At 40.5% G+C, this 26,527-nt stretch overlaps 1 protein-coding gene across 1 annotated transcript in view; it reads right to left on the bottom strand.

Annotated features, from left to right (window-relative positions):
- SNX29 (sorting nexin 29) overlaps positions 1-26,527 on the bottom strand; it is a 454,788-nt gene that overhangs the window by 346,171 nt on the left and 82,090 nt on the right. Inside the window, 2 exon segments of the mRNA XM_073362374.2 lie at positions 9,042-9,170; positions 11,997-12,060. Of these exon segments, the coding sequence (XP_073218475.1) occupies positions 9,042-9,170; positions 11,997-12,060 (193 nt within the window).

Genomic DNA, 26,527 nt, shown 5'->3' with positions numbered 1-26,527 from the left:
ATGAGGGAGAGGGTACAGGGTCTCTGCAGGGAACTGTGACTCTCCGCCACCGTGAGGCGGGCCGGGCGGCTCTTCAAGACAGTTCAGTGACTCCCAGCATGGAGAGTATATGTGGTAACTTCCAAAACCTGTAGCCAAGAGGGGTGTGAGGTGGACTGTGGTGTGTCCCAGGTAACAAATGCGGGGATAGTACAGTAAGTATCGCTAAACTTACTACAGGCACTGGTGATTCTGGCCAATATATCTCTCATGAGGATGCCAAAGGTCCAGAGAAGGCAATTGTTCAAGGCAACTCCAGGCTGCCCAGGCCTGTCTGCTGCCAGCCACTACACAGTAATGGTGCTACCAGCTCACTGCAGAGTGGAATATGAAAGTGTCCTACTGTAGCGGAAAAAAACACCCCTTCCTAGAAATGTTCAATCTGAGCTGAGAAGAATACCTGCTTGAAATCTTTATTGAGACTATGACAGATGACAGAAAAGAGATATTCATACCAAGATCAACCTAAAACTCTAAAACAGAAGGGTTGTCACTGCTGCTGAGCTCTACAAGTCAGTTCAAAGCCAAGCCCCTTGAGCCAGCAACAAACCATCTCTAACTCTTTCTATCCATGAATCTAAGCACAGCATGCAAGTAATTTGTTGTGGACTTGGACAAAAGAATTTACATGTTTACCATCCAATTATTAATTTAAAAAATCATATAGTCTGAATGACCAGTTAATGGACTGCTTGCAAGGATTATTTTAAATTTTCTATTTATTTTAATTGAATGCTCAGGTACCCATTTCAGTATATTTCTTTTTCTGTTTGCATTATCAATTTATATTCATAGAAATACTATCTGCCTGCTCTGGCTAAAGCATGCATTTGGGAATGTTTGTATATTGCTTGTAGTTTGGGACCTGTGTAAATCACTATTTCATGGTGGGCACTGAAATCATGAAAATACCCCCAAACCGTGACTTTTAAAAATACTATCTGAGGCTCTGTCTACACTACCGCGGTAAGTCGACCTACGCTACGCAACTCCAGCTACGTACCTTAGGTCAAGTTACCGCGGGGTCTACACCGCGAGGGGTCGATGAGAGAAAAATCTCCCGTCAACTTACCTTACTCTTCTCATCAGGGGTAGAGTACAGGGGTCGACTGGAGTGCAATCTGCAGTGGATTTGGCGGGTCTTTACTAGACCTGCTAAATCTACCGCCAGTGTATCAATCTCAGAACTTCAATACGGCTGTAGTGTAGACCTGCCCTTAGTTACAATGATCTTTTAAATATTACCTTAGTTTATGGTGCTGTCCCCATGCAGAGAAATGGAGTGCAATGTGCCTGTCTGTGAGGAAGAATGGAGTACTGTGCACAAATGTAGTAAATGTCAAGAACAGAATGAATTTTACCAGCGAACTTTGTCAATGTCAAGATTAAATTTGCTGGTTACATTCATTCCATGGAAACTCCATGAAATTCAATACTTTGCCTTACTTATAGAATTTTTGTCTCTTATTTTTTGTGTCTGATTGCCAGTGAACGTTGTTCAAACAAAGGCTATTACAAAAAGCAATTCCTTTGCTGTTCCCTGCCTACAAGTGGTTGCCATTTTGAGGGGCCCATGAAATGAGTAAAAGAAGCATGCATTAATTAACCTATACCTGACCTCCCTTCCCTTCCCTCAGAGGATTCCACCTCTGGGATTGTCTGGGTCAGGTCTGGCTGGCTCTCAATAAGCTCCAGGCTCTCTGCAGAGTCTGCATCCTCCATGTCCCCCTCCTCAGCAAGCTTTTCATCACTGTGAATTGCTGGGGCTCCTTCTTCCACGTCTTGTGAGATGCCAAGTGTCACCTGCTGGCTGGTCGTGGTGTCCTTGCCTAGTATGGGATCCAGATCTGCACAGCAGTGGCCAATTAGTAGTACTACTACAGCTCCCAGAGTCTGACAACATCCTCTACCTTCTGGTAGGACTGTTGTAGTTCTCCCCGTTGCCCAGCATTACTGCTCATCCCTGTACAACTTTTGCATCCCCTCTGCAATGTCAGAATAAACATGTTTGTTCCTGGGGAGCTATTCCACAGCCGGGCTTGCACTGCCTCCTCTCTACAGAGGCTAAGGAAGTCCAGGACATCTTTCTTAGACCTAACTGCAGCATGAGACAGCATGACATTTTCTTAACTGCAGCTGTACCTGGTGCCCGTATCTGTGTGCTAAGGTAACAAAGATGTGCTCGATAAGGTGGACTACTAGAAAGAGAGGAACTTCCAAAACATGCTGGGGATTTCAAAGCAGGGAAGGGGGAAAAGACTTCCAGTGACTGTGGTCCCTGGGCAACAGAATTCAAAATTAGGACCAGAGAGGTCACTGTGACAGGAACAGGAGCTTTGTGGGATAGTTCCTGGAGGACTATTTCCACTGGTATAGGTAACGCATTCTAAAAGTGGAGCAGCACCAGTAGAGGGCTTATGTCAGTCAAGGAGGTGGTTTAAATTGACTGACACAAAGTCAGTGTTTTACCAACAGGACTCAAAATTGAGCATGGACACATGCAAGAATGTGCAAAACTTGGTAGCGTAGACCAGGCCTTAGTCAGTCACAGACATTTCACCTTAAAAGAGGTACCAAGTTTAAATCCTGCTTTACTGTTAATCTCTACCAACTCAACATCTGCAGGTGGTATGCCAGTGTAAGGCAAGGGTCTGGGGCTAAAAAGTCAACTGACCTTAAAGCGTGTAAAGTTTCTGTCAGAACCACACACCGTGCTGCCAGGCCCCATGTCACTGACCCCAACAGCTGGCCAATACAGATATAGAGCTGGATATACTATATAGTACATGCATAAACAACATACTAAATGCACAACAGCTTATGTCTCTTAACTAACCCTACTAGCAGCCTCATATACACAATGAACAAGAGAGGCGGCATACTGCCCACTGCAACAGAGGAACAGTTACCCATAGGTACTCTATGAGTTCTTTCAAAGAGATAAGAATGGAGTCACTCAAGAGCAGCTCTGCTAGCGTTCACAAGACAGCTAACAAAATCTTTTACAGTCAACGTATTAAAGGTTGCTGACATATCTAACACAATCAGCATGGGCCCTTTATCTTCATCCATTGCTAGGAGATCATTAACTAAAGCAACCACTGCAGTTTCTACCCCATACCCAAGCCTATAACTAGATTAAACATGATTAAAAATCTGCGGAATCAAAGAACTGACAGAATTGCCTTGCCACGAACTTCAGTGACCTTTCCTAAAATCCTAGCTAGGATACAGAGCAATAGTTAGCCATAAAATCAACATTAAGAGTTAGTTTCCTGAGTACAGCCTTACACAGTAACTTCTTTAAGAGCGGCTAGTAGCCTGCTCCACATATGGAAATATTGACAATCTTGACCAACACTAGCCTCTGTACTCCTCCACTGGCCTTCACCAGCAAGGAAGGACAAGGTTCTAATTTGTATATTGTGGCATGAAGCTGCCCCAATATCTCTAATTTCAATGAGCAACTGTGGCTGAAACTCAAACAGACACAGTGTTTGTCCCCTCGCACCACTGTTCTGTGTCCATGGCAGAGGATAGCTTAGGCTGAATCTAAGCATTTTTGGTTGCAAAGAAATAGGAAAATTTTTCATAACAAGAAAAAACAAACACCACAATAATTTAATGGAGACAGCAAGGATTCATCAAGCCACCAGCCACTCAGAACAATTCAGCTGTGCAAGACTTTGCAACTGCTATGATGGATGTGAAGTATCTTTTTTGCTTCTCACACAGCAAAAGCATGCAATCTTAACAACTCAGTATGAAGCAATCAGTCCGATTGGGCTCAAGATTTCCAGCATCAACACTAGCCAACTGCCATCTTCCTTTATCTGTCACAAGCCATCTGTAAACCACAGTGACATGTGAGGACAAATCCAGAACAGTATGTACTTAAGAGTCACTGTAACAGTGGAGAACGAAAGATTGTCAATGGTTTGCTAAGACTTTATAATAAAGTGGTCTGTCAGAAGAACAGATTTATCCCCTAAGACCACCCGGAAAACTCACTGGGGGTCCATGAACCTCTATAGGCAAAACCATCAAAACAGTTCAAATAGATGCATCCTAATCTAAAATTGAAGGAGATAAGAGTTGGTCCATCACAGGGGTAATTATCCATCTCTCTAGTCTAACCTCTACCCCAGAATAAACCACAAGACCTGAAGTATGCCCACCCTTATGAGTTTGCAACCACCTGCAAACTAGAGAAAAAAGACTACACCTATAGCCTAGGATAATACAACACAACTTAGTACTTGAGAAAAGATTGCTCAAAGTATTTTGCTGAAAGACCATTAATAACATTGTCTTTGATTTAAAATAGAATCAACAGAGAAGACAAACATTTATACTTTCTGCTAACACATATTTGGTAGAGTAAACTTTGCTCAAAAGAAGATCCAGGCTGGAGAAAATTTAATCCTTTGCTTGAACCTTCTATTGTTATTTGGGTATTTTTCTAGCAAATATTTAGATATATTTCTGGCTCTGTAGCAGCTGACAGTTGACCTGTTTGCTTAAACATTGAGTGATGTAGTTTCTTCTGAAAATGTTGAAAAATGCTTATACATCATACTATGCTGTTGACAAAATAAAGCAAGTTTTTGATACAGGTGTAGTCATGACCATAGATAGAAATCATCACAGTGACAGTTTTCCATACCTATTTCAAAATTAAGCATTAGGTATAAAACAGTAAATGGCAGCAAATAAAAAAGTTAAATAACTTGAAAAGGAAATTTGATTAATTTAAACAGCTTGTTTGCCGGAAATATCCCCCACTTCCTCACAACACATTTGTATACTGAATACTTAGGCCTGGTCTACACTATGAGGTTAGGTCGAATTTAGCCACGTTGGGTCGATTTTATAACGAATGCATCTACACAACCAACCCCATTCCGCTGACCTAAAGGGCTCTTAAAATCGACTGCTGTACTGCTCCCTGACGAGGGGAGTAGCGCTAAAATTGACCCTCCTGGGTCCAATTTGGGGTAGTGTAGATATAGCGCTGTGCAATTCGATGGTATTGGCCTCCGGGAGTTATCCCAGAATGCTCCAATGTGACTGCTCTGGACAGCACTTTCAACTCTGCTGCACTAGCTTGGTACACAGGAAAACCCCCAGGAACTTTTGAATTTCATTCTTTGCTTGGGCAGCCTGGCAAACTCAGCAGAACGGTGACCATACACTCCCAGAATCGCAAACAAGCTCCAGCATGGAACGAACGGGAGACACTGGATCTGACTGCTGTGTGGGGAGAAGAATCTGTGAAGGCAGAACTCTGAACCAGCAGAAGAAATGCTGATAATATATGCCAAAATTGCACAGGGCATGGTGGACAGAGGCTACACCAGGGATGCATAGCAGTGCCACGTGAAGGAGCTCAGGCAAGCCTACCAAAAGTCAAAGGAGGCAAACGGTCACTCCAGGTCAGAGCCCCAGACATGCCACTTCTATGATAAGCTGCATGCCTTCTAGGGGGGGACCCTACCAGTACCCCAACACTCTCCGTGGATACCTGCAAGGTAGAAGCCTCATGCAACACAGATGAGGAGTTTGTGGATGAGGAAGAGGAGAATGTGCAGCAGGCAAGCGGAGAATCTGTTCTCCCTGGCAGCCAAGACCTTTTCCTCACCCTGGAGTCAATACCCACCCAGTGCCTATTGTTCCCTGATGGCGGAGAAGGCACCTCTGGTGAGTGCACATTTGAAACAACACCACAGGGGTTAAAAGCAATTGTGTTTAATGTTTGATTTGCCCTGAACAATTGGGATGCATTCACAGCCAGTACAGCTAATGGAGAAGTCTATTAACGTGTCTGGGGATGGAGTGGGAATCCTCCAGGGACATCTCCATGAAGCTCTCCTGGAGGTATTCTGAAAGCCTTTACAGAAGGTTTCTGGGGAGGGCTGCGTTATTTCGTCCTCCACGGTAGGACACTTTACCACACCAAGCCAGTAGCAAGTGGTCTGGAATCATTGTAGCATAAAGCATGGCAGCAAATGGTCCTGGGTTTTGGTTGCATTCATACAACATTCGCTCTTTATCTTTCTGTGTCAGCCTCAGGAGAGTGATATCATTCATGGTCACTTGGTTGAAATACAGGAAGTTTTGTAAGGGAACAGTAATCCCCTCTGTTTAGTGATCCCCAACACATTAGACCCCGGACAAACTGGGCTGTTTGCGCTTGGCTAAAAGGAATCATCCCGGAGAATAGCCACGTGGGGGAAGAGGGGTGTGCTACACATCCACCCCAAAACAGCAGCCCCTCCTTTTAAATGGCAACCACAGCCCCTCCTTTTAAATAGCAAACACAACTGGCATTGGTTGCTATTGGAAAGGAGGGCGCTGCAGTTTGAAACCATTCCCACATGTTATGAATGCGGAAGAAGCCAACCCCACGTACCCTTTGGCTTACCATGGCTGCCTAGAAACTGAATTCTGTTGCCCAGACATGTGTGATGTGTCACCATACTGGCAGGCGCTCAATATAAAAGGCAAAATGCAAGCTTGTACCTAAAGCACATGTGCTGTCTGCTAGGAATTGCTTGATTCACTGTGAAAATCTCCCTTTTGTTCTCAGAATTGTATCTTCTTAAAAGTCTACTCTCCCTCTTTTTCCCCCGTGCAGCTGCAAATGCTTCTATGCTCCCCGCATCAACTCCATCCCTGAGGTTATCGCAGATTAGAAGGCGAAAAAACCACACTCGCGAAGACATGTTTTCAGAGCTCATACAGTCCTCCAGCACTGAAAGGGCACAGCTGAACACATGGAGGCATTCGGTGGCAGAGACCAGGAAAGCATACAGTGAGCGTGATCGGAACACGCAAGAGGAGATGCTGAGGCTAATGGGGGAGCAAACGGACATGAGAGGCATCTCGTGGAGCTGCAGGAAAGGCAACTAGAGTACAGACCACCGCTGCAGCCATTGTGAAACCACCTGCCCTCCTCGCCAAATTCCATATCCTCCTGACCCAGACGTCCAAGAACACGGGGCGGGTGGGTGGAAGGCTCTGTGTACCTACTACTCAACTAACTCCAGGGGGTGGCCTAAGCAACAGAAGGCTGTCATTCAAACAACTTTGATTTGTAGCTTAGCTACAATAAGCAATGTGGCCTTGTCCTTCCCTCCTCCCCCACCCCACCATCAAACCCTTTGTACACCCAGGCTTCCTTTTACTAGTCAGCTCTGTCAGTGATCTCAAGGTTTTTTTAATAAATAAAGAATGAATAGATACGAACAACTGGGACTTTATTTCCTGTGCCAGTTGGGAATTGACTTACAGGGAAGTATATTCATCAAAGGGGGTGGCTTTCATCAAGGACAAACACACACAACTGTCACACCGTAGCCTGGTCAGTCATGAAACTGGTTTTCAAAGCCTCCCTGATGCGCAGCGCGCCTCAGTGTGCTCTTCTAATTGCCCTAGTGTCTGGCTGTTCAAAATTGACTGCCAGGTGATCTGCCTCAACCTCCCACCCCGCCATAAACGTCTCCCCCTTACTCTCACAGATATTCTGGAGCACACAGCAAGCAGCAATAACAATGGAAATATTGCTGTCACTGAAGTCTAACCTACTTAGCAAACTGTGCCAGCACCCTTTTAAACACCCAAAGGCACATTCTACCACCATTCTGCACTTGCTCAGCCTATAGTTGAACTGCTCCTTACTGCTGTCCAGGCTACCTGTGTACGGCTTCATGAGCCATGGGAGCAAGGGATAGGCTGGGTCCCCAAGGATAACTGTTGGCATTTCAACATCCCCAATGGTAATTTTCTGGTCGGGGAAGAAAGATGCAAGCGTCATGCACCTTTCCCGAACATCCCATGTTGATGTGGGTGACACGGCCCTTGTGATCCACCAGTGCTTGCAGCACCATTGAAAAGTACCCCTTGTGGTTTATGTACTGGCTGCCCTGGTGATCCGGTCCCAAGACAGGGATATGTGTTCCATTTATTGCCCCACCAGTGGCGATAATTAAAATAATTGTCAGTAGTTACTAAGGGTTAAAAAGTAACTACTCAAGAGATTTCAATTCAATTACAAGATAACAAGAGATTCACATTTCATTTCAGATGTTTTGGTTGAGAGTACAGAATATCTGCTTTGTGATGAAACTCTGAAGGCTGCTCAAAGGCAAGTGAACACAGAATAATAGACTATGAATAGATATTAAATTATTTCTATAAAATTGTATAAAAATCTTAAATTATGCTATTTTCAATACATAATATAGTCTTTTCTGTTCAGTAAGTACAGAAGTAGGCAAAGCCATTTGGTTACCAGTTAGTAAACTGAAAGTTTGTGGGACAAGAAGAGTGAAAGGAACTATCTTATTTTGAAGATAGTAAATTTTTCTTCTATTCCCTTAAAAAGCAGATACATTTCTACTGACTCTTACCCAGAAGAGTCTTCCTTGTATTCTTTCAGACCCTTGACTGTAGAACACTACTACTAGGGAAAGTTATTGGTTTTGACCAAGTCTACAGCTTTGGGAGGAACAAACGTGGAGCGGGACATCTGTCTACCCAGCCATATCAGCCAAGTCAACCTTGGAAATCAGTAGGAGTGATAACTATCAGCATTTTACTGTCCTCACATCCAAGGTTTTTTTTCCTCTAGTAAATATAAAATAAAAAAAAAAATCTTCCCAATGAAAATATGCACAACGATATGTTTACACAGAACAAAAAAATACAAAGAATGAATGAAGTTTGGTAGTGAAAATTACATTTCTCTCTGATACTTACCACAAAATTTAAACACAGAATGGTTTAAAATTATGTGTTTATGCACTTCATAGAACAGATTATGAAGTATATAGATCACCTACTCCTGCGTATTGGTGCATCCCTTCCTCTCCTTACCACCAAATGAAGTCTTTCCATATGCAATTCACCTATTTAGGTCTTTTCTAAAGAACTCTAAATATATTTATTCCAAACTTTAGCCAATTAGCTACTTGCTTTCAGTGATTGTTTTAGCTCCCTACCTTGCCAAGGCTTGAATCTTTGCTGCATGTCGCTCCTCATGCTCTGCTACTTTCCTTCTCAAGTTTTCAATTTCTTGCCTGAGTAGTGCAGAATGTTCCATCTCTCCATCAAGCAGGTTTCGCAGAGATCTGGAAAAAGGGAGCTCCATCTGTTATAACCAGGCAAATCCCCTGCAATTTACAGCGCTGTATACATAAAGCTGGGTGGGGCTCAACCCACAATCACTGGCAGGGGGGGAGAAATGGATGGGGTTCATCACCAGTCCCTACATTTTTAAACCACAATAAGAATAAGTTACAAATAATTAAGTCACACTTTAAACAATAAAAATGCAGGATATTAAAAAAAGCCACTTGAAGGTGTAAACTGAAATCTGTATGACTGTAGTATGTGTCTCAAACAATCCACCTGGAGAAAAGACAACACCTTCTTTCTATGTTTTTATTTATGGTGTTCCAAATAGACTGAGTAAGTACATAGCCTGGATAAGGAAGGTGTTTGCTTCTCTATTTCATTTTCTTATTTAAAATATTTTTTTTAGAAGTTTAATTTTAAATTATACAGCATTTTTCATCCAAAAGAAATAGAAAAAGATTTACAAACTATACATTCACACAATTCTAGCATAATATATTTATATCTAGTGTGGTTTCTACTTCTGGTGTGGCAGCTAACCGACATACAAGATTCTGCGTAACTGAGAAAAGAGGAGACATTCTGACCCAAGGTACTAGGGCAAACCTGTTCTCTTATGAAAAGTATCCTGAGATCTTAAAATATTATTTTGACCATAGATTTAGTCTTTGTAAAAATATAGTTTAACAAAAATTCTCACCTCACTCAGTTCCATGCAATTTTAATTCTAATGAAAGTTTGTTTGCTTGTAAATCATAGAAATCATAGACTGTAGGACTGGAAGGTACCTTGATAAAGTCATTTCATCCAGTCTCCTGAACTGTGACAGGACTAGGAATTATCTAGATTAAACTATCCCCTACAGGTGTTTATCAAACTTGTTCTTAAAATACTCCAATGATGGAGATTCCACAACCTCCCTAGGTAATTTGGTCCAGTGCATAACTACCCTAACAGTTAGGAAGGTTTTTCCAATGTCTAACCTAAATCTCCCTTGCTTCAATTTAAGATTATTCTTTCTTGCCCTGTCCTCAGTGGGTATGAAGAACAATTTACCACCCTCCTCTTTAAAATAACCTTTACTTGAAGGTTGAAGACTTACATCCCCCAGTCTTCTTCTCTCCAGACTAAACAACCCCATTTTTTTCAATCTTTCCTTGTAGGTCATGTTTTCTAGACCTTTAATCATTTTTGTTGCTCTCCTCTGGACTTTCTCCAATTTGCCCACATCTTTCCCAAAGTGTGGTGACACATAACTGGACACAGTACTCCAGTTAAGGCCTTATCAGTGGTGAGTAGAAAGAAAGTTCTCGTGAAAGTAGAAATTAGTTCTCGTGTCTTGCTTACAAAACTGCTGCTAATACATACCAGAATGATGTTCGTTTTTGCAACACTATTACACGGCCTACTCATATTTACTTTGTGCTCCACTATAACCCCCAGATCTTTTTCTGCAGTTCTTTTTCTGAGGCAATCATTTCCCATTTTGTATTTGTGCATTAGATTATTCCTTCCTAAGTACAGTACTGTCATAAATATAAAGGGAAGGGTAAACCCCTTTGAAATCCCTCCTGGCCAGGGGAAAGCTCCTCTCACCTGTAAAGGGTTAAGAAGCTAAAGGTAACCTCGCTGGCACCTGACCAAAATGACCAATGAGGAGACAAGATACTTTCAAAAGCTGGGAGGAGGGAGAGAAACAAAGGGTCTGTGTCGGTCTATATGCTGCTTTTGCCGGGGATAGACCAGGAATGGAGTCTTAGAACTTTTAGTAAGTAATCTAGCTAGGTACGTGTTAGATTATGATTTCTTTAAATGGCTGAGAAAAGAACTGTGCTGAATAGAATAACTATTTCTGTCTGTGTATCTTTTTTGTAACTTAAGGTTTTGCCTAGAGGGGTTCTCTATGTTTTGAATCTAATTACCCTGTAAGGTATCTACCATCCTGATTTTACAGAGGTGATTCCTTTACTTCTATTTACTTCTATTTCTATTAAAAGTCTTCTTGTAAGAAAACTGAATGCTTTTTCATTGTTCTCAGATCCAAGGGTTTGGGTCTGTGGTCACATATGCAAATTGGTGAGGATTTTTACCAAACCTTTCCCAGGAAGTGGAGTGCAAGGGTTGGGAGGATTTTGAGGGGAAAGACGTGTCCAAACTACGTTTCCCAATAAACCCAGTTAGAGTTTGGTGGTGGCAGTGGATATTCCAAGGACAAAGGATAAAATTAATTTGTACCTTGGGGAAGTTTTAACCTAAGCTGGTAAAAGTAAGCTTAGGAGGTTTTCATGCAGGTCCGTACATCTGTACCCTAGAGTTCAGAGTGAGGGAGGAACCTTGACAAGTACATTGCATTTGTCCTCATTGATTTTTATGCTATTAATTTCACACCACTTTTCCAGTTTGTCAAGATCATTTTGAATTCTAATCCTGTCCTTCAAAGTGTTTGCAACTCAGCTTGGTATCAACCACAAACTTTATAAGTGTATGTGTCATGCCATTTTTCCAAATCATTTACGAAATTATTGAATAGAACTGGACCCAGGACAGATCCCTGCAGGACACCATTCAATAAGCTCTTCCAGCTTCACAGTGAACCATTGATAACTACTCTGAGTAGATAACAGTTACACAGCCACCTTATATTAGGTTATAGAAGCACTGCAACATTTTGCTTGTTAAGTTGCACAAAAGGAATACAAGCACCAAGCAGAAGATAACTGCTTTAATAGCAATTTTTCCTACATGTAAAGGAGCTAAGTGACAAAAACATAATTATGATGAAATTATACATGGCATCCAGTGTAGAAATAGAAAGTTACCTGTTCTGTTCTTCGAGCTCATCCTTTCTGTTCATCATGGCCACAATAGCTTGCCGAAGTTCATCTGAGAAGGGAAGAAAATATAAATGAACTATGCATCCTTTTATCATTTCAGATTAAAAGATCATAAGTACTATGGTTCCAATTCAGCAAAGCACTTATGTACTTATGTTTCATCAACTTAAGTTATCTTTTGAGAAGTGGTATAACTTGACACCTGCAGTATGCACTAGTATACCTTGTTTAGTATTGTAAATCAGTCTGCATGAGGCCGTAACTCTAATTTTAACAATGCAGTCTACTTCACTGCAGCTGCTGTCTTCTGACACTGCCACGTACGACACCTTAAAATAAGTTAATATTTTCAATACATGCACACGAACAAGCCAAACTGTTATAGCTTACTAACTTTACTTCACTCAACCTCTCAGCTGAACATTCTGACAAAGGAGATCTGCCTTGACAAGATAACTCCTCTTTCCCTAGTTTCTGAGGGAGACTTTAGGGCACATCAGGTTACCAGAAATAAACTAATCAAGAGTCTCTCACTTTCTTGACCAAAACTAAAAAAAAAAAAAAATTTAATTAGTACAGAGTAAAGTCCCTTTTAAAACCAACTTTACTTGTTCCATAACTCAATCCCCACCTTCTTGATGACACTGGAATGTCTGTATTTTTTAACTAATTGAAAATTCTCTTGGGGGAACAACGGAAAGGACAAATATGAGTCAGAAAATCCAATGACATCACATCAAGTTTTTAGGGTGGAATTTTACAATGCTGTGCAGAATTACTAAACTACATGCAATAAATTCCTTCTGCATCCTAACAAAATTGAGAAATGCTAGATTTGAAGACGACCAATCACATCATTATTCTAGATATACCATACTGCACAATAAAAACTTATTAAATGGACACATAAAATGGCAATTACACTAATGATGTTTGGATTTTTATTTATGAAACCATCAGATTCAGAGTGAGAAAATTCAGCCACCAGTAACGAACTTGGCAGAAGGTGGTGGCAGATTCGGGGACCCACATAAATTCACCTCAGGCAAAAATTTTCAGAAGCACCTAAGGGTATGTCTACACTGCAACGTAACACCAGGGTTAGGGGAACTCAAGTCAGCGGCCCCTGGTCTTGAGAACTCAGAGCTTGAGCATCTACACTGATTGCCAAGGATAGGTTAAGAATTTTTTAACCAGTGCCCAAACCCGGAGTTCCAGCATCCACACTACAGTATACAGACCCAGTTGTATCCCAGACTTCCTAGCGGCCTTCTGAAATCTGGCTGCTCTAGCCCTTTCTTTGTGGCGCAACGTGGGAAAACTTGACTATCCACCCACACATTACTGGAAGTTTAAAAACCCTGCCAACACATTCTGCTGAGTAATCATTTTCATCTGGATGGTTCCACCAACTGGAGTCAGTAACATGGAGGACATTTCAAGAACTTTTTTTTATTGCTTGGGCTCTCACTCCTGTTTCAGGACACAGGCAGCTGAATTTCCATGAAATTCTGGCAGACAGTTTGGTAGCATTTTCTGACCCACCAAAGGCATGTGACAGAGCTAATAATGGAGCAGGATGACGATAACACAGACATGACAGACTCAAACTGGCTGATACTGCTTCTGACACTCAGTATAACCACTGTTGACTCCTATATAGTCTGGTGCTTCTGAAGCAGAGCTACAAGCACAGAACGTTGGGACCACATCACCATGCAAACCTGGATTACCAGCATGAGGTCCAGCACTTTTGCATGAAGACAGTCATATTTCTGGAGCTTTATGAGCAACTTACCCTGACCGTCCAGTGTAAAGAAACACATGAAGGCAGCCATGCCAGTCCAGAAGTGGGCTGCTATAACCATCTGGAAGCTGGCTACCCAGACTGCTACAGGTCTGTTGCCAACAGTTTAGAGCTGGAAAGTTGACTGTGGGTAAACAGATGTGTGGTTTATCCAAAAGTGGCGGGCATAAAAGATATTCCAGAAGTAATGGTTGGCTTTGAGAGAATGGGGTTTCCTAACTGCATCAAGCCCATTGATGGGACTTATATGCCCCCAGTTTTCTCTCCTCAAGGAGCACGAGTACATAAACCACAAAGGAAACTACTCCACAGTTATGTAGGCCCTCATGGACCACAAAAGCCTATTTATGAATATCAATAAGGGCTGCACTGGAAAAATTCACAATGCCAGGGTTTTTCAACAACCTGGAGTCTTCATTCATTGACAGGCTGGGACTCTATTCCCACCTCATGGCACTGTCATAAACAGAGTTACCTTCCCCACTGTTACTCTGGGTGACCCCACATATTCCATTTTGCCTTGGCTTATGAAACTTTACTTTGATTTCAGAGTCTCTGGCAAAAGAAGGTTTAATTACATTCTCAACAAGTGTACAATGGTAGCTGAATGTGTGTTTGGCAGATTGAAATCCCGCTGGCGATGTTTACAGATCCATTTACATTCCAGTGCCATCAATGGTGTCTGCATTACCGTGGCTTACTGTGCTCTTCACAATCTTTGTGAAACCAGAGGAGAGCCAGTTCCCCCTGAATGGACTGTAACAATGCGGGGCAGCTGAATCAGTACACTCAGCCAGAAAGTATATCTGCCACAGCTGGATGCACCTGGGCTACAGAAGTCAGGGATGCTTTTTTATAGCTGAATTACAACATGGATTTTTGCATACTATCCTCCAAGTTGTCCCTGATCATGTGTTCACCTTTATTATTTGAAATACACACTATATGATGTGTTGCAGTGATGAAAATAAAATTTCTTTATCCAATAAAATCTTAATTTTTTTTTACCCATGTATTGGAAAAGTGCAATATTAAACCACTGCCTGGAAGGCCAGCTGCTACTAGCATACCAAAACACCAACACCACCAAAAGCTTTAAAAGTAACTGAGATCAAAGTGCATAAAGAAGTGCAAACAGTTCAATTATGTACAAAACAACCCCACCCCAGCTATTGCATGTCTCCTATCCCCCCTCTCCTTTCCCTTTCTTCCATGTTTGCCTTGCGCTTGGCACCAGGCTAGGGGAGTGGAGGGGTTCAGATCTGAGGACTCCACGGGGCACATTAGCCCCATCCAGCAATTCAGATGGCCCAATTGCATGGGCCACCCAGCCACGGAGTTGTCCAAGCTGTTCCTGGAATGCTGGTCAGGGTACCACGGAGGGGATGCAGCCTGTGATGCTGGCACAGCAGGAGCCTGCACTCTTGCAGCCATTAGAGATAACAGCCACTCAAACAGTTCTCTTTGTTGTGCTCTATCTTCCGCCCTTAACCATCTTTCCTATTCCAGGAACTGTAAAGAGCATGCCTGCTCCCATGCCACTACTGTATCCTCAAGCTGCAAAGCCAGACTGAGCCCTTCTGCTGGTCTCTCAGAATCTCTTTCCTCTTGCAACAAGTCCCCTTGCCTTTGGTACTCAACCTGCTTCTTAGCCCTCTCCAGAAGTTCAACCATAAGTTCACCAAGAAAACATCTCCTCTTGGAATGATCCACAAAGGTCTGGTGAGCCAGACTTCTGCAGTATGGGTGAGCTGCAGAGATATTGCAGCCTATAAAGGTCAAGGGGCCTGGAATAGGACATGACACAGGTTATTGTCTCAAATAGCTCGGTGCAGGAAAACAGAAAAAAAAACATTTTGGAATTTCAAGGACAGAAAATGTTACTTTTTTAAACTGAACTTCAATATATGGTGAGAGGGCTGCTTCACACCACAGAAGCTCCCTGGACACAGCTGGGTTAACTGCAGTAAAAAGTGCTAAGAGACTGGCAAGTTAAAAATCACAACTTTTTTCCCATACCCCACCCCCAAAAAATTGAGTTTGGCGGGAGGTCAGTGGCCACGCTGTACTACTTAAGCCTTCTCTATCATTCTAGAGAGTGCACATTTTGGAGTATGTAACAGTTCTTGGGGTTCCAAGCTGCTGGTAGGAAACCGGCATGTATGCAACCAACATATTTAACTGTATGGTGATTGAACAGCATATCTATGAGTGGCGTGGGCAGGTAAGCCACCAAGGTAGCCCTGAAAAAACACCCTTCCCTGAAATGTGAATACCTATCTGGGGTTCCTACTATGGGAAAAGTTTGCAGATATCAACTCCCTAGATTGGTTCAGAATTCATGACAGATTCAACAGAATGCTGTGTTAGCTTTCATATGGGTTAGTGCCTCCCCATCTCTTGCCCTGCTTAATCCAGTCCATTCTCTGGTCACCGGTCTGGTAAATTTCCAATACCACCAGCTTCTTCGCTATTTGCTGGCATGTGTGGTCATTCCTGCCACTCTCACTAAAGTCAATTGTTTTGCTGGCCTCGCACTGGAGATTAGCCAAAATCTGGCTGTGCTCCCGCAACCACGACGCAGCATACTTTGTAAAGAACTTCTTTCTGGTTGGTATCTATTACAAATGCCGAAGGTTCTCCTAACATGAATTTGCAGCTTGGCAGTCAGAATAAAATGGAAGGTGTACATACAAGTTACTGTACTAAAGCAAGGTGGATGTTTCCATTTCCCTGGAGTTGAATGGCAATTTTTGGTAGACAGAGGACCAAGGAAGTCAGCCCACAGCATTGTAGGATACTTTTGGCAGACTCCAAGAACCAGAGTCCAGAGGGGGGCTGCTTCTACACGGCAGAAGGATAGGGCTCGAAACCTGACTCCTGCCTTGACTCAGGCTCGAAACCTCCGCCCTCACAGGGTTCTAGAACCCCGGGTCCAAGCCCAAGTCCAAGAGATGTGTGTGTAGACGGAGGGGGGCTAGAGTTTAAGCCTGAGTCTGAGCCCAGGCTTGCACTGCAGCATAGATATACCCTAAGGGCATGTCTACACTGCAATTAAAAACCTGTGACTGACCCCTGCCAGCTGACTTGGGCTAAGAGGTATTTAATTGTGGTGTAAACACTCATGCTTGGGCTAGAGCCCGGGCTCTGGGATCCGCCCACCTCGCAGAGTCCCGCAATTATACAGCTCCTTAGCCCAGTCAGCTGCCATGGCTGTACACTGCAGTGTAGACATACCCTAAGTGACTTAGAAAGTTATATCCTATTTTCAAAAGTGACTTAGGCACTTCACAGCTTTTTAAAATTTTAGCTAGTCTGGAAAGTGAAAACATCTGCTGAGAATTGAAAGCTAGATTGACTCACAAGAAAATCACAACAGATGTCTCTCAATTCATTAAAACATGGGACACAGCAGAAAACACAAATAGTTTGAGGGAGTTTTAAAGAAAAGGAATTTTGTCTACACACACAAAATCTGACATAACCAACTATAGTCCAGTCTTATTACCTTTATGGGATCCAAACATTTTGATACAAAGCTACTTTATATTATTAAAAGCTGCAGAGCAAAGCATACAGAGAAAGAGTTAACTTTTAAAGAGGGTCAGATTGTGAAACCTTTACTCACATGGGATAGTACCTTACTCAGCAGTCACTCATTTACAAAATAGTGACTTCAGTGGGACTACCTGTGGAGAAAGGTACTACCAACATAAGTAAATGTTTCAAAATTTGCCCCTAAATCGTTGAACATCCATTCAGAATCAACTCTATTCTTGCCTTTATGATTTAAGCTTAGAAGGTCTATTTAAATATATGGGAAATAAAATTAATAATTATTACTCTAAAGCCGAAATCCAAATGAAATTATGTGGATTATACCACTTTCCATGATTTGTTTTAATTTTAACTAAAAAGAGACCACTATAGAGCAAATAATCAATTTCAGCAAGCACAAAGAATTACTTTACATTTATTTTTTCTAAATTAAAGTACTATATTAGCTTTGCAATTGAAGTGTCAAACCACAAATCCCATCCTATCCATATGCAATGCACATCCAATCTATTTATTTTTCTTACCACAACGTAGTCCAGGCTCCATTTTTTAACTAAGATATGAAAGCAAAATTTAAAGTTTTTGTTTTCCAAACTGACCTGCCCTAAGAAGATAAATCTATCTTCTCTCTGGATAGTTACTTTTGCATGTTTCTATCATGTGGCCTTCAAAAATATTATTAATCCGCAAAAGGATACAAAATATACCTAAATTATAGGTTGCACTCACAGCAATGCCGATGGTTAAGGTTGCTTAATACTTTCCATTATAAGACAACAGTTCAGAAATGCAAGAATTAAGGTTGCTTGTGAAATAAGGTTTTTTTACGGCTCATTTCTGAGTATACATTATGAGACATTACCTGATCACATATTATTTATTTGATGGGGCCTGTCTCATTGCCTATGCACCTATTCACACACAATTGTTTGGGGACGATGCAAGGTGGAGCATATATATTTAAATTATGCTCTCCTTATCCCCATCCTCAAACAATGCTTTTTAAGACATGGGTTGGAATTTTTTTTTTTTTTTTTACACTTGCACAACTTCAAGTCAGAACATCAATTAGCTGCTAATATGGACAGGGCTGGGGGAGAGCAAGATTTACTACTTATTTCTGAATACTCAAAAATAATATTTATTCTCATATCTGCATTCATGTTTACATTAGTTTTTCAGCTGCTTTAAGATCCAACTGTGAAGCACTAATCTTGTGCATATTATGCACAATGCAGTAACAAGAAAGGCAGAAACATTATGTATTTATAAATAAGTTGAAAGCATGCCTAATAAATTATCGCCATAATAAATGACTCTAAAAAGTTCGATTTAAAAGATCCTTGTCTAAATCAGTACATTTAGTGAGGCAGCTTCATATGTCTTCACCTGTAACCTCACTGAAAAGCCTATAGCTCTGCAGGCTTCAGCCCTGCCTATGGTAGATTGTTCACATAATCTGAGCTTTGAAATAATAATACAACATTTTAAGTGATCCAACAAATTACCACATTTTAGTAATAAAAACTTTCTGGTATACTACTTAAATATTTATAGAAAAAAGGAGTAAGCCTTCAGATTTCTGTACTATTCACTTTTCTAATTCAGTTTATAAAATGACAATTTTCCCTAAAGATGTAGCTTTGTTTCCATGTAGCTAAGCACAAAGAGCTTCTAAACCCTGTACACACTAGGTGCCGGTTAATCAGCTGGTGTCTAATCATTTAAAAGGAGCAGAACTACCGTGCTAACTACAAATGTAACACTGTTTTACAGTTTCATTATAAATGTAAATTGGGATTTTTCTGGGAATTGCTTTGTTTCTTCATGGCAAATATTAATGCAAATTTTCATATCATCAGCTTCTCTGAATGACTCAACCTTCATACCAAAAAGGAAAGCTGATCTAAATGAACAAGTTGTAATTACAAGACTATAGGTGGATAGGAACATTTTCTTATAGTGTTTGTTTGTATTGTATTCTTATAGTTGTTTGTTTGTATTCGTGGTGCCTGGAGGCAGCCCATCAGGGATCAAGGCCCCACTGTCACAGGCACTGTACAGATGTGACGTAAAAAGACAAGTCAGACATCAAAGGAGTTTACAATCTTGGTTTATGATAAAATGCAAACGTCACACAAAACAAACAGAAGGCAGGAGGAGAAACAAAGGGGGAGGAGCAGGTGAGGGAAATGAGCAAGTTTTGCATGGTAAGCAGTTGTCACAGCTCACCAGCTACCTCATCTGTTTAGAACATGTACATGAACGTATCTTTAAAGCAACATTTCTCGTACTTAGCATTTGGAGGTAGTAAATGGGAAGCCTACTCACTCTGCCATCCACTAACAGTAAGGTACAACAGACATAAATTAGTGTTTTTTACAACTCCATTCTCTAATCTAAGCATTGAACACTGTAAGTGAATGTTGATAGCTAAAACTGCAAACATCAGAATCATGTGTCACCCCTTGGAGAGCAGATACAGCAAAAGCAGCTCAACTACAGTGACATTGTTCTTTTTAATGGAGATAGGGATAAGCACAGCCCCCACAATAGACAATCCCGTTACATCCAATAAATGCTTTTAAATAGTTATATCAGGAAAAAACATGAAAAATGATCATATTGAGGTTGTATTATCGAAGATTTCTACTGATCTTCCATGAAATACGATCTGCAACTGTTCTTACTGGACCTCAAAATGGCCAATGAAATCCAGTAACAGATAAATAATTGCAAAAACTAGATATGGCATTTCCAAAATTTTACTATTTTTGATCCCATATAAAAGAATGCAATAATCTTAGCAAAACATTTATTTCCCTTCAACTCATAACACAGATGCATTATTTCAGTATCTTGAACGTCTCAATATCCTTACCAATATGTGTGTTGTTGGTGCCACTTGCAATAGCAAGAAAAATAATATCCAGATATTAAGAGAAATACAGCCATCATACTAAGGATCATTGTCAGTAAAGTTCACATTAGTCTAAGGGACTAGCAATTCTTTTTGAGGGGGAGATCACTTGTACTGGAGGAAAAAAATGGAACAAATCTACTGAAATATGGTGTCCAAATAAAATCCTTTTCTCTAAGGATTCCAATATCTTTACTTTTCACATACAAACGTCTCTCTTACTTGGTTTTAGTTTCTCTCACACAGCTAAGTTGGTCATTTGGGAGTTTATTTTCTTATATCAAGTACTAAAGTTTGCCAAATGAAGCTAAATAAATTCTCTTACATATTTCAATTATTTTAGTCTATCCCTGCATTTTAAATTAAAAAATAACACTTGCCAAATACAATACTTTTTCAAAAGCTGCCCTTTTTAAAAATGAAAATGTCTCCCTATTTAAAGTAAATGGAAGAATGGGTGAGAAATGCAGTTTAATTCACTTTCAACAAATTACAAACATGATTCATTATGTCACACCTTTTCCCTTTCTGTTCATTCCATTTATATATTGAACAGCCATGCAGTTTCAAACTGGAATGTCAATCAAAATGGTGCAGTGCCGATTTAATTTTCAGTCAATCTAAGTTATAGAGACTTATATTAGGAGCATCAAAATTATAAATGAATCCTAATTTATAATATTGCATTCTAGTTTGTGAGAATAAGGGGGGAAGAGCTAGATGCAGCCAGCAAAGTTGCAGCACACTTTTATTCTGTGTGCGCTACGATGAAATAATAATTTGTACACTGCTCTTTGTTTAGAGTTAAAAATAGCATTCCAAAAGTGCAGCCACCCACAATTATGCATCCAGGGAACTTCTTTTTAAATATACAATTATATAAGTTATAAGTTGCTGAAAGTTTTCCTAAAACATTTTAAACATGGTTAGGCTTGCAAAAAAAGAAAAAAAACAGCAATTATGGGAGCATGAGTAACTAGTGTGAGACATCCAGAAAAATACAATATAAAGAAATGACTGCGTATTGCACTTTTTAATCAATAGGTCTCTTGGTAATAGAATGAATGAATAGAATAGGTCAACTTTCACATTCATTATTTCATTGCTAATATAAAGTACGGCAAAAATTTTGGGATATTTTGAAAAATGTTTTCCTCTAAAAATTATTACAATTTTGTGGAAAAAAACAGAAGTCTTATTCATCAGATGCATTTCACAAAACTAAATAGGTATTAGCTGTCTAAGGACAAAACAATTTAAGGGAAATTGGTTTAATCATCTATAACTTTAATGTATTAAATAATGTCTGAAGACAGGTCCAAAGTTTAATTTTAGGAGAGTGCTTGTCTTAGTTCATCCCCCTAAATCATCAACAAATGAACCCACAGTACCAACACGTGTTTGAGACCTCTGGTCTATGTATTAAGCTATGTACAATCAAGGAAACTGCATCTCCTCCTCTGTCCTTCCCTTCTCAACGCTAAGCAAACCGAGCTCAGCTGCAAAACATGACCAAATTACAAATAACTGTAACTACATACGAAATTAAGGTTCCCATATTCTTTGACTCCATTTTAACCAACCTTGAGGTTTGTGTTCACTGTCAAGACCACTTGAAATAGAGCTAGAGCAGATTCCCAAATTTTTTAGGACTGCAGCTACCTTTCAGATATTTTAAAACTTGGTGGTTCCCCACAAGCAAATATATCTTTCTTTTTAACCAATTCAGGACACTAGATTCAAGAGGGAAATCAGAGTTTGTACATTTTTGCAACTTTATACAATTACATACAAAGTTTAATTACATAATATGATCTAGGCTTTTTAAGTTATAATTTGAAATCATGGATTTTTCTGATGTTCAGACACTAAAATTTTAGTTCGAATGGGCCTGCTTTAAATTGCATAGGTTGGTTGAATCTCTCATAGCATCAGACGTAAATCATTTTCCAGGTCTGAAAGCACCACTTCCATAGCTTCATCACTGAATTCTTCATATTCGTATTTAACAGAAACCCAGAACTCCTGGTTCGTGGGATTTGAACACTTGGTCTTCAGCACATGATCATTTGGCAATTCTAAGAGGTTTTCTTGAGTCAAAATATTTAAAGTTGGAATGGAGTAAACTCTTACAGAGAATGCATTCTGAATCTAATTGGTATCTGGAGATTCATGTTCAACTCCAGGAAAATATCCATCAGAATAGAAACAACACACAAACAAGTTAATATTTGGACTTTAATAACATTTTGATTACTGTCACTCTCCTGTTTAAAAGTCTGGTAACACACTGAAAAGGGAGTTAACTCCAAAGACAAAGCTTCTTCATCAATCTCCAAATTTTCTCTTTCATATCTGTATGTATTCCTACCTTGAAATGTTAGATTCAGCGGATTCAGTGTGCCAAATACATCCACCAAGTAAGCTAACGTAGTCAAGTAGTTCACATTAAACATGTAAGCTGCAAGGTCTGTTTTCCCAAGGAGGAAAATTCTGATTTCATCATCCAATTCGAAGTCACTTTCCCACATGACAACCACCTGACTTCACAGTGAAATTGAAGTTGAATGTGGTCAAAGCCCATCTGACAGAAACCAAGGCATGAAGGGTCAGGCTTAGTGGTCAGTGCACTGGCAGTCACACCTAGCGGATCCCCAGGAGGGAGTTCCCATTGCAGCCCAAAGCAGGCAGGAGACTACCAATGGGTCACCCCTGTGGCACAGGCTCCCTATCCCTCATTCCTCATGTGGCAATCCCCTGCCAGGCTAGACAAGAACAGCCTGGCTTTCCCTCACACCCAAACACTTACCCTCCCTCCTGGCTTGAGGCTTCCCAACGATCCCTAGTGCCAAGAGGAGCTGTTGTGGATTCTGGTAAAAAGGCACAGCAGGCAGAATGGGATCTGATTGGTGGTGGGGCTCCCTCCCAGCAAGAGGCCTGCTCTAGCAGCCCTTCCCCTGCATTCTTTACCCCTCCTTGGCGACTTAAAACTTCCTGCCATTCTCTAGGACCACGAGGAACTGCACAGATTCTGGCAGGAGGAGCCGCTCGCAGGTTCTGGCCAGGCTCCCTCACAGCAGCCTCCCAACCCCACGATCCTTACCCAACCCTGCAGTCTTGAGGCTTCCCATTGGGTAGCTCCCATGGTTTCTGGCAGGCAGAATAGGACCCAGGTGCTGGCCCCGTTCCCAACCACATGAGATGCATGTACAGTAGTGCATGCACATCCAGGCCTGGTTGCTGTGGGTGCAACTGAAGCACAGCTACAGCTGCCCAGGTTTCTTTTTCTTAGGGAAAAAAAAAACCAAAAATGGGCACACCAATGAATTTGTTCCCCAAACACTTGGGGCTCCCCCATGAATTCTTCATGGCTCTCTGAGGAAGCCATGCCTCACAGTTGAAGAAACACTGAACTAGAGGGCAGATGCTTTAAGGAACAGGTGAAGGGGAAATAGCTAAATGAGTTTACAAAGTTACAACCCTTTGTTTAGTGAAATACTTTGTTTACTTGTGATACCATACACACAACTGTACTTAATACCCAGTTGTGTTGACCTCACCAAATGTAAAAATGTGGTGCTCAGAGGTGAAAACATGTAAATATTCTGAATAAGTTAGAATATAAAACTGAACAACATGCTTATGCCCCAAGGATGTAGAGAGCTATCAACAGGGAATGGGTATCCTTGTGCCCAGGATAATTTCCACCTAAAGGCAAGCTTATAGGGAACACTGCCAACAAACTGGCATGCCGATATAAAAATTACATGCCTGGATCAAACACAGAATATTTGTTTACCAAATAAAGCATGAAAAAAATAAGTTAGATCTACTGCCCCTAATCATAACCCACATATATTCATGATAGTACATTTAAGCCTATTTTAAATCTCAAACCAATATTTAACAGTCATTTCTTTTACAGGTTTTCAAATACCACTAATACAGGTCAATATTAATCACTAGGGGCTAAACCATGAAGCCCTTAATCATATTGCTGAGCATATACTCCTACAAGAAGTCACAATGGAATTATTCATGGAAGTAAATGCCGTTTACCATGGGTTTAAGAAATGATTCAATGCCAGTTATTAGTGCTGTAATTTGACCTGGGTTTCTCTCCACTTTGACTTCTACTTTGAGCTGCACCATTAATATTTCTGAAACGATCAACAGCAACTCTCAGGTTTACCATATGGCAATTAATTGTTGAAAAACTGAGGAAGCTAAATAATACACATAGAACTACAGGGAATACATTCCACACTGCACCCTATTACTGCTGATCTTTTTATTAGTAATTTTGCATAAATTTTTAAACAAATTAGGGTGGGATTTTTTTAAATAAGAGGATTTTTGCAAGGATGTTGAATTTAATATCCCTCAAGAAAACCAGCAAGAGAAATATTCATGGGTTTATCAATACAATAAATTTGCCGACTGTTATTAAAAGTAATAAAAGCAGATGTCAGCAGGTCTTCTGCGCTTTCAATTAAGCTAAACTAATTGGCTTATCATTTGTACTGTGAATTTTATTCTAGGATGAGAAAGCTATCAGCAACTTTTCTCTCTCTATGTTGAACTTGTTCAGTTTTCACTTCACCTACATTATTTTTTCTTAGTACTCTTCATACTTATATTGTTTTTTAATCAGACCAATGTCTTAAATTTTCCATGGTACCTATGTAAAATAACACGTAACGAGCTACATCCTTCCAGTGATGGACAAAGATGAAATGTTTATACTGATACATTAATCTTTGATAACTCTGACCACAAAATAGGACTCACCTGTGGACACCACCAGACAAATGAAGTAACACTTGGATTTGTCTCTCTGAGGAACAAACAAGTAGTGCTCATTGACTGCTAAGCTGCCCAGAGGGTTCTCTCACATAGGGTATACTACAGGGTTCTATTGTCACTCATCCTGTTCAATGTGCATGTTAACTAGCTAGGAGATAGTATGTTTGAGCTGCAGTACTATCAAGATGCTGACTCAGCATGTTTTTCTATTAGTCCTGGACTGTTCATTCAATAATTTTCCCATTGTCTACCCAACACTCAGGCTACATAACAGCTGGTTGACTGTAATTCAACCAAGAAAGAGCATTGGTAGGCTGTGAGAAATGGTGAAGGTAATACTTGCTTCACTGACTGTGGGGTTTGCCCACATTATTAATCAAATTCACAACCAGAATTTGGAAGCATTTTGTAATCCATTAGTTCCACAGAGGAATAATGATTACTTTTCCTACAGCAACTGTGGATCTTTGAGATGCGCTGATCACATAGATTCCAACAGGTAATGCAGGCCAAAAGAATCTTACCTTGTACTGCACCATAAGTGGAATTTGTGTGGACAACATAACTCAAAAAAGAACTCTCTTTTGTACTACTAAAACGAGTGTTAGAAGAGCAGTGTAATGCATGAATGAGCACCAAATCTTCAATAGATAGACAAAATATTCTCTAGATGTTTCTGCCTCTTGGTAACTGATATTAACAACTCAGACTCATTAGCAAGTAAGTGAAAATAAAAGCACAAGGACACCACATTACAAAAAGGTGCTTTGTTCATTTATTCCAATTACTATAGTTTGGATTTAATAGGCTACTTTATGATGAACTAGTAAAAATAAGCTACAGTACTTTGTGAAAATAATCAAATGTTAGTATAATGAGGCCTTACTACAGCATTCAACTATTAGATTTTTAAAACTCTGCAATTATGACACTCAGCACTCAACCCATGGGGGTGAGTGCCAATTTGAGGGCAGCTTAGAGAGATTCTACTGTATTAACAGTTGCCTTTTTGCAACAGTTAAAAACTGGTGTTTAGTAGACAGCAGATACGAATACTAATTAACTGGCATTGCTAACTATGGACCAGGCCCTGCCAAACTACTTGTGAAACGAAGTACTATTCAACGGGGGAAGAGGTGGCAGAATTCAGACCTGCATTAATATGGTTGAAAAACCATAACAAGTGTCTGAATTAACACAATCACATCCTGAAGTAAGTAAAAGCAACAGCTGTAGTATCATGGGCGGGATGAATTCAGTATCACTCTGCACTGCATCTTTCAAGTAGCATTTTAACTATTTTAACAGAGTCCTTAGCATATTAAGAGACTACAAGCTGAACAAACTGCCATTATTGCACCAACTACGACTGAATAAATTCTAATTTGATCAGGAAGTATACCAAATAAAGCACCTTGAGAAATT

The sequence above is a fragment of the Lepidochelys kempii genome, chromosome 10 (assembly GCF_965140285.1).
Source record: "Lepidochelys kempii isolate rLepKem1 chromosome 10, rLepKem1.hap1, whole genome shotgun sequence".
Classification (NCBI taxonomy): domain Eukaryota; kingdom Metazoa; phylum Chordata; order Testudines; family Cheloniidae; genus Lepidochelys; species Lepidochelys kempii.
Note: the sequence above shows the minus strand (reverse complement) of the source record. Positions and strands in the feature narration are given on the sequence as shown.